Source organism: Rhinopithecus roxellana, chromosome 19 (assembly GCF_007565055.1).
Source record: "Rhinopithecus roxellana isolate Shanxi Qingling chromosome 19, ASM756505v1, whole genome shotgun sequence".
Classification (NCBI taxonomy): domain Eukaryota; kingdom Metazoa; phylum Chordata; class Mammalia; order Primates; family Cercopithecidae; genus Rhinopithecus; species Rhinopithecus roxellana.
In genome coordinates, this window is record NC_044567.1 from 31,188,909 (window position 1) to 31,198,044 (window position 9,136).

The window sequence follows — 9,136 nt, forward strand, 5'->3', positions numbered from 1 at the left end:
CCAATAATTTCTTGAAAACTGAATGAGAATAGAAGGAACATTGTGACTGATGAACCAAGTCACCAGTTTCTTCCTCAAGAAATCCTTGCGACTTCCTTTTGCAGCAAACTGTGCGTGTGGAGAATGAGTTCTCCAGAAGAACCTGGATTACATTTTTCAAAAATGGCTTTCTTAGGAGTATGGCAGCTTGTTAGAGCTGAGAAGTCATCCCCTCCCATGTTGGGGCAGAAAAAGAAAGATGGCCAAATGAGGAACAGGAAAGGATTGGTACCTTGAGGGAAAAGTGGAGTGAGAGAAAGATAAAGTGATAATAGCAAAACAAAAGGAGAAGTTGGACTCCCATAAGTAATAGTCCTGTTATAGGAACCTAGGGTGTTTATTCCAGGGAATGTGAAATGATGTTATTCTCTAGTCCTGTCTGAATTATCCCTGGTACGGCTTCCTTCCTGTGCCTTGAGATATGTTTCTACCAATGTGGTCATCTCTATCTTTGGAATTAAAGGGGGCTGGCCGTGTTGGGGAGTTTGTGGCATCTCCTTTGGGGGAAGAAGGTCTGCATCCTTCAGGGTTCTCATCTAGGACACGTACTTATCAGCAGAGATATGGTGAGAATGATTGGGCCACTGGGTTAAAAAAGAAGAAAGTTCTGGGTGGAGTTCTGTGGACTCAGTTCAGGTTAACTGTTACTAGTGACCACACAGAGTCCTGGGTACAGGTTCAGAACCACTCCAGTGGGGCAGTTTTGTGGTAGAGGGACATTGAGTTGATTTAGCTTTCCTCGAAAAAGATTGGTTTTGTCCCTCTGTCTCAAGAACTTTTGATTTGAAGCTGGGTCTGGCTTCTCTTTTGAAAGATAGTAAAGGAGACATTGGGCAACAGCTTCCATCACAGGTATGTCTTCCATAACCTTGGAGGGCTGGCTTCCCTGTGCTCCCAAAAGACTGTGTTTCCTTTCCACGTTATCTCTAGTGAATTAATGAGAAAAGCTTGCAGTGTGAGCTTATGCCCCAACAATGCCTGAGAAAAATAATGGACTAGAAAATATACTGGTCTTTGAAAAGGCAGTGAAATATCTTTTTTGGCATCCTTAATCTGAGGAAGCACATTTTTGAATGCATTGTTGAAATCATTAACAGGTACTGAATGTTGGTAAATATTACAGTATATGTATTTCTAAAAATGTCTTCAATTTGTTCTTGTTGATTGGCACAGAAGTCTCCATTGCTCTCTTAATTCTCCTCCTCTTCTTTCTTCTGTCTTCTTCTTCTTCTCTTCTTCTTCTTCTTCTTCTTCTCTTCTATTCTTCTTTCTTCTCTTTTTCTTCTTTCTATCTTCTTCTTCTTCTTATTTTTGGACCAGTAAAGTGCGTATGGCTGTGTGCTTTCCCCTATGGAACTCCTATTGGTCTTCCGTAGCGCTGGTGCATCGGGCATTCTACCACTGCTATAAGTGAAGGTCCATGGAAGAACTCAAATTGAGATCAGTGACATCCAGGAAATCGATGTTGAAGATGCTGGGACTGCTGGTGCTGAGGGCGCTAAAGCCTGGTGTGGAACTTGGTGGAGTGAGGTCCAGCCACTCCATGGTTTCCCAAGGAGATTCAGTGAAGCTTAATGCAGTCCACTGCTGTCCACAGAAGAGGGTGAAAACTGTGTCTGCATCGGAGAGAGGGGGCCTGGCAAGATCTCATGTGCATTGAAGAGGTCTTCTGCAGCCTTCCCAGAGAATCCATCCATTATCCCATCAAAATGAGGTTCTTCGCTCCCAATTTTTAGAAGGGTGACATCACTCACCTTTCCTAGGGGGCTCTGGGAATTTACTAAGACTTCAAGATGCTCATCACTGTCGGTGGCATAGGGATCAAAGGGGATCTGGCTGCCTGAAGAGGCTTGTTCAAAGGAAGCTGAGGGCTTGGGGAGGACAGCAGTTGGACTTTGGGAAGATCTGGGTACCTTTGGGACTTTTTGAAGACATGAGTGATCCTCTCTGGCGTCTGCTGGCATTTCTGTGGGCAATACACGATGTGACTTGTTAAATCACTTCAAATTGAGAATGCCACGCAATATGAGTGAGTTACACTTAGATACAGAAGACGGCCACGCTTCCCTGGTCACCGCTCACCACCCAGTCTCATCTCTAAGCTGCTCTGTCAATCTCCAATCCATCATCCCTCTGGTTTTTCCCAAACCCTTTCCTGTTGGGAATTCCACTCTGTGATTCTTAAACTCTCTTCCCTGAAGGTTCCTGTGCCTACTCCTCTGACCTCTGGTAGTCCCTTGAGGACACTGAGTCCATCCCGACACCCTCAGTGAGGGCCTGAAGATGAGGGACCAGGTGCCACACCTGATTGCCACTTTCTGATTGCTACTCCCCTGCCTTCTGATGACAACTCAGCAGTTTTGGGTTTTGAGGGTGACACCAATGCCTCACCCCTAGCCTCCTAGTCACTCCTCCTCATTCACTGAAAACTCTACTTCCTACTCCATTGCCTTTTCCCCACTTCAGCCCTTCTCATTCTGTAACCTGAGCATCCTTGGAAATCACAGCATTCATGGTGGCCTCTCAGCTCCCGACTTGCTCTCAACTCCAGTGATTCCCTCTTTCCCACCCTGTCAGACACACCTTGGATTGTGTCATCTCCAAATACTGCATCCCTCTGAAAGCTCACTTTCAAGCTATGTTTTCTACTCTCTGTCCCTCCTCTCCAAACCCTCCAAGCCACTTATTAAGTACCTGGTAACAATAATTTCCCAACCATTTACAGTCACGCCAATCCATAGACTCTACTACGTTATCACTGTCCACCAGTCCCTCTGGTCTTCACTTCTTTCCTTGTCCAGGCTGTAGTTTTGGCAGAACCCCACCTCTGGATGAACCTGATCGTCTGCCTTCACTGAGCATGCTCTGGATCAGCAGAATATTGCAACAGAAAAATTAAACAACTAAGCTGACTTGGTTTCACTTTAGATTTCTGATGTCAGACCTACCGCTGGCATTTAAGACTGCAAAACAACCCTGTTGTGTTTCTCCGGAAAACTCAATTCATTCATAATTAAGTCATAACTGCTCTTCTTCACCTGAATCTTCCAAACTCCTCTTCTATATCCTCATGCGTTTCTGGCCTTGCGACATATTTCATTAAAGATATACAAGAGCAGGCCAGGTGCGGTGGCTCATGCTTGTAATCCCAGCACTTTGGGAGGCCAAGGTGGGCGGATCATGAGGTCAGGAGATCGAGACCATCCTGGCCGACATGGTGAAACCCCATCTCTAATAAATATACAAAAAATTAGCTGGGCATGGTGGCACACGCCTGTAGTCCCAGGTACTTGGGAGGCTGAGGCAGGAGAATTGCTTGATCCCAGGAGGCGGAGGTTGCAGTGAGTCGAGATTGCACCACTGCACTTCAGCCTGGTGACAGAGTGAGATTCCGTCTCAAAAAAAAAAAAAAATATATATATATATATATATATTGTGTGTGTGTGTGTGTGTGTGTGTGTGTGTGTATGCATATGTATGTGTGTGTGTGTGTGTGTGTGTGTGTATATATATATATATAAAAATACAGGCATCTGATATGAACTCTTCTCATTTTTCCATCACAGAACTCATATACACACATATGTTTGTACCCATCTCTTTCTTCTTCCCTCTTGTTACAGTGGAGGAAAGGTCTGTTCACTTGCTTGTTGTCTGTCTCCCTTACCAGACTGTAAACTCTATAGAAATCAGGACTTCATCTGATGCAGCACTGAGACTAGCACAATGCCTGGCTACCCCTTCTCTGAGTCCTTTGCTACCTCTGTCTCTGAAATTTTAAATGTTTTTGGCGCAAAGATTCTTCCCTGAGTTCTCTTCTTTGTTTCTGCACATCCTCCTCAGGTCATCTTATTCATTTGTGTGGTTTGAAATTCTAGGTACACACTCTGTAATTTTTTAAGTAAATAAATGAACAAATTAAAAGATGACAAAAAGCACATGTTGATGATGTTTTATTGCTAGCATGAATAACATTTAAGCCTGAATGAACCATCCAGTGGAAGGTTACTAATTGAATTTCACTTTGAGTTGGTGGCACAAAACGTTCATTATCTGCTTTCTTCTTTTCTCATAATTGAGAAGGCAGGCACATTGAGATTAGAACATAGAAAGAAGTAGTGCAGCAAGAGAAAACACTTAAGGAAACAAGGATTAGGCTGAGACATGAAAACTATTAAAATGATTCTGAAAAATGCTCCTAGGACAAAGGCAGTGAGGAATCATCCACTATGCTTTCTTTTATCAGCTGTAAAAATGTGTGAGAAGCTCAAAGGAAATGACTCTCCCTGAGGACTGCCTGGTACATCCGACTCACAGTGTGCATCTGATCTTGCTACCGAGAGTTCATTCCTTAAGAGTTCACGCAGGCTCAGAATGTCCTAATGGACAGGGCACAGACAGTCTTACCTCCACTTTCAATAAGCACGTCCAGGAGTTCATCCATCTGCTGACTCCGGGTCATTTGCTATTACAGATTAACCAAAGGAGGACAGACAATTTAGAAGGTGGTTATCTCCGTAGCAAATCATTAGAAGCAGCACTGCAGGAGTTTGAACTAGGTTTGGTTAAAGATTTTTTTGTTTTTTTGTTTTTTCTAATTGTGGTAAAATACACATAACTTTAAATTTACTATCAACCATTTCTAAGTGTACAGTTAAGGGGAATTAGGTATATTCACACTGTTGTGTGACCATCACCACCATCTGTCTTCAGAATTCTTTTCATCCTGCAAGATTAAAACTGTGTACCTATTAAACCATAATTTCCCACGCCCCATCCTTTAGCCCCTGGCAACCACCATTTTCCTTTCTGCCTTTATGAATTTGACTATTCTAAGTCCCTCATATGAGTGAATCAGACAGTGTTTGTTCTTTTGCAACTAGCTTATTTCTCTAAGCATAATGTCCTCAAGGTTGATCTATGTTGTGACATGTGTCAGAATTTCTTTTTTTTTAAAGACTGAATAAAATTCCATTGTATAGATATAACACATGTTGTTTATCCATTCATTTGTCAATGGACATTTGGGTTGTCCCAATCATGCTGCTATGACCATGGGTCTATTGCCTAATGGCTTTTTAACCATGTTTGTTTCAGCTTCAGTATTAATTTTATGCAGATAAACTGCTGAATGAAACAGTCTACTACAACAGGAGAAAGGAAAAAGAAGGCAGAATGCTTCCTAGCACAGAGTACCTTAGAGTCAGTTCTATTGTTTGAGAGGTTTTCATCCCAGGAGCAGGACATCTTAGTATATAGAAAATGTCTTTTTAGGCTGTTACTTTGAAATGACCTGAATCTACCTCTTGCTTGGTTTCTGCAATGTGGTCCAAGAACTTGGCTCATATTTTGTTGGTTCCTCATTGCAGTAGCTTGAGGAAGCTGTAGACACTTGTAGGGTATGTCCCCTCCTCTCTGGCTCATCTCAGTAGAGTCTTATTTCTGGACGTCCACTTTGCCTGGCCCTCTTTTTTTGAAACTGAAGAATCAGCTGATGTTTACAGAAACCAGGGGAGAGGAATGGGGAGAACAAAGGCATATATCCATCTCACTACTCTGAGAGCCCAGACTCAATAAACACAGGTATCAGTAATCAATATGGATGGGAGCACTGACCAAAAAATGAGTCATTTATCAGTTCAGAAGGTACCAGAAGCCTAAGTGTCTGGCAGGTAATTGAAATGAACTGAATATAGAATAAGAAAAAGAGGCAGAGAGCAGAGCATAGTTGTGGCTCAAAGTAGCAGAAGAGCCTTGCTTTAGGCAATTGTCTCGCAGCAATGTGGCTCCTGGGTTGCCAGATCCTCTAACTTTTTAGAAATGAGAAAGCCCACTTTGCATACCATCTCCTGTTATTTAAAATATTCTTTAAGCCAAACAAAACTGAACTGCAGACTGACTTTGATCTGTGGGATATCTGTATACAGCAACTGATGTAAATGTTCCTCTCTGGGTTAAGCATATATGAAGGGCTATCAAATACCTTATCCAAGCTCAGACTATTTGAAATAGGGGATCATTAATTGTTTTCTGTTTTTCTTTTCTTTTTTTTGAGACAGGGTTTTGCTCTTGTCACCTGGGCTGGAGTACAGTGCTGTGAACTCGGCTCACTGCAACCTCTGCCTCCCAGGTTCAAGCAATTCTCCTGCCTCAGCCTCCCGAGTAGCTGGGATTACAGGCACGCACCACCACACCCAGCTAATTTTTGTATTTTTAGTAGAGACAGGGTCTCACCATGTTGGTCAGGCTAGTTTCAAACTCCTGACCTCATGTGATCCACCCGCCTTGGCCTCCCAAAGTGCTGGGATTACAGGTGTGAGCCACCACACCCAGCCTTGTTTTTTCTTTTTCCTACTTTTTAATTTTGAGACTTTCCAAATGCAAATGAAAGCAGAGGATACAGTGAACCTTCTTGCGTTTATTATCCAGGTTCAACACCCATCAATGTTTTGGCAGGGTCATTGAATTTTAAAGCCAGGGAGCACCTTAGAAGTATTACCCTGACAATCACTGTCATCTATTTGAGAAGCTATTATGTACCTGAACAAAGTGGTAAGTGCTAGGTTATCTAGAATCCTTACCAAGTAAATATCCCTGTTTTGTATAAGAGAGGTGAAGTGTTCACCTGAGTGACAGTGGGAGCTGGCAGATGGCAGAGCTGGTACCAAAGCCAGAGAGGTGGCCCTCTCTCTTCTCTCCCTGCCTCACACAGCTACACATGCAACACTGTTTTCCAATTATTGTCTACATAATTTGCTTATTTTGGTGGTGTGGCACATGACACACTCAGTATCAGAATTTACAAACTGTGAAGTTTAATCATATAAAACAGTGTCTGTTCATCAAGTCACTCTATTTATTCTTCCATAAAGAACAAATCACATGGTTACCTGCTTTACGGCATCTTCATAGGATGGAGGCTGTGTTACCTCTGAAATTGCTGAACTTGACTTAGAAAAAGTTGGGGATGGAATTGAAAACTTTGGCCCCACCTTATCAGAAGAGTGTAAACCAGCCATCTGCATGGGTAAAATACGGAGAAAGGCATTGAATTCATGGGTCTGACATGATACTGTTTCTGTTCTAGAAACAACAGGCTAAATTTTGGAAAAATTGATCTAAGAGGAAAAGAAAAGGTCCAGGGCTTAGAAAATAACTCCCATATATAAACAATAGTGAATGCTACTGTGGGTTTATTGGTGGTGGCATCTTAGAATGGGAACCTTGCAGATCTATTTTCTCCCTTAAGGCAGCACCCTGTTCTTTTAGGGGAAAATAAGTAAGAGTCCAGTTCAATACGAAAAAGATCAGGCCGGGTGCAGTGGCTCATGGCTGTAATCCTAGCACTTTGGGAGACAGAGGTGGGCAGATCACCTGAGGTCAGGAGTTCGAGACCAGCCTGGCCAACATGGTGAAACCCCATCTCACTAAAAATAAAAAAAAAAATCAGCCAGGCATGGTGGCGCACCTGTAATCCCAGCTACTCAGGATGCTGAGGCGGGAGAATCATTTGAACCTGGGAGGTGGATGTTGCAGTGAGCCGAGATCGCACCACTGCACTCCAGTCTGGGTGACAGAGTGAGACCGTGTCTCAAAAAAAAAAAAAAAAAAAAAAAAAAATCAACCCAGGAATTTCCAGAGTAATCTATCCCACAGGTCATTTATTCCAAATGGGTTATTTTGCAGAGAGCTGGAGGCATTGCTGAGGTCTCTTTATGAACCAGCTTTGTTTATTGTGAGTGTGTTCTCCTGTGGAGTGCCTGGCCCACGTCAGGGTCTCTGCCCCTTCCCTGACTTGTGGTATGTGGCACTTTTATGTCATGCTTATGTTGTTTGTCTCCTTTCTGCCACCTCTTCTTTGCCCCTTGAGACTCTCCATACCCTGAATCCTTCATACCCCTGACTTCTTCCACCAGCTGAAGGGTGACATCTCTTCCTTTTCCATAAAGATACTGCACTGTGACCCCTGCTTTGCACATCTCTCCAATCCTGTCCAGGGATCTGTGTCCCTCTCTCTTCCTCCAACATTGTTTCCCATATCCCCTGATCCCAATCTTTAACTTCACAGAAATTAGTTAATTGTTCACGTTGTTTTGCAGATTATGGCCATTTTAGTCATCATGATTTCTGGGATGACCCCAGGAAATGACCCCCTGGGAAAACTTCTAACTCATATTTGTACATCCTTTTACATGCACTTGGAGTGGATTTGTTTCTCTCTAAAATGAAATTTACTTCTGCCTTTAAAGGGAACTTCATTATTGCTCACTTTGGAGGACCTTTCCAGCCCTTTATAATCAATCTGTCCCTCCCTCCCACCAGCATTTAATGTTGTAAGCATGGATCAGTCATTATTAACCTATATTGTTCTTTATTTATTTATTTTATTTATTTATTTTTTGAGACAGAGTCTCGCTCTGTCGCCCGGGCTGGAGTGCAGTGGTGCGATCTCGGCTCACTGCAACCTCTGCCTCCCGGGTTACAGAAGAGAGAAGAGGCAAAGTGAATCCCATGTTGAAGCCTTTTTTCAGGTGCCTACCTTTTGCTGTACACATGGGCTTTTGGGACAAGGGTTGCCCCCAGCCCCGTGACTGCTGTCTGCTTGGGCTCCAGAGAAGGGTGAGTGGAGGCTGGAAGAACGGGGAGAGAAGCATTGGAGGATGGCCACGTGAGCTCCTGAGTTCTGAAAGGAAGAAGTGGACAAATTACATGGCCAGCAGCAGCATACTTGAATTAGTGAGTCTCCTAAGCCATCTCCTATGACCACTCCCATTTCTAGTCCAGCCACATTGGCCCTCTTTCTGATCCTTGAACAGTCCCTACAGCTCTAACCTCAGGCCTCTGTATGTGCTATTTCTCCTTTGCCTTCAATGCCTCTCACCCCCAAATATCCCACAACTTTTTTTTTTTTTTTACTGCTTTCAAGGTTTTGCTAAATGTCCCTGGACCCTTCTAATTAAAGTTGCAAATTTCCAGCTGGGCGTGGTGGCCCATGCCGGTAATCCCAGCACTTTGGGAGGCCAAGGCGGCAGGATCACCGAGGTCAGAGTTTGAGACCAGCCTGGCCAACTATGGTGAAACTCTGTCTCTACTAAAA

At 43.4% G+C, this 9,136-nt stretch overlaps 1 protein-coding gene across 1 annotated transcript; it reads right to left on the reverse strand.

Moving 5' to 3' along the window:
• Window positions 1-1,610: 1,610 nt before the first annotated feature.
• On the reverse strand, window positions 1,611-8,812 carry LOC115894926 (myocardin-like). Its single transcript, XM_030924087.1, has 4 exons — window positions 8,579-8,812; window positions 6,930-7,058; window positions 4,447-4,504; window positions 1,611-2,005 (listed from the first exon to the last, which is right to left on the reverse strand). Exons 1-4 carry the CDS (start codon window positions 8,810-8,812, stop codon window positions 1,611-1,613), a joined length of 816 nt encoding a protein of 271 aa, XP_030779947.1.
• Window positions 8,813-9,136: the final 324 nt, after the last annotated feature.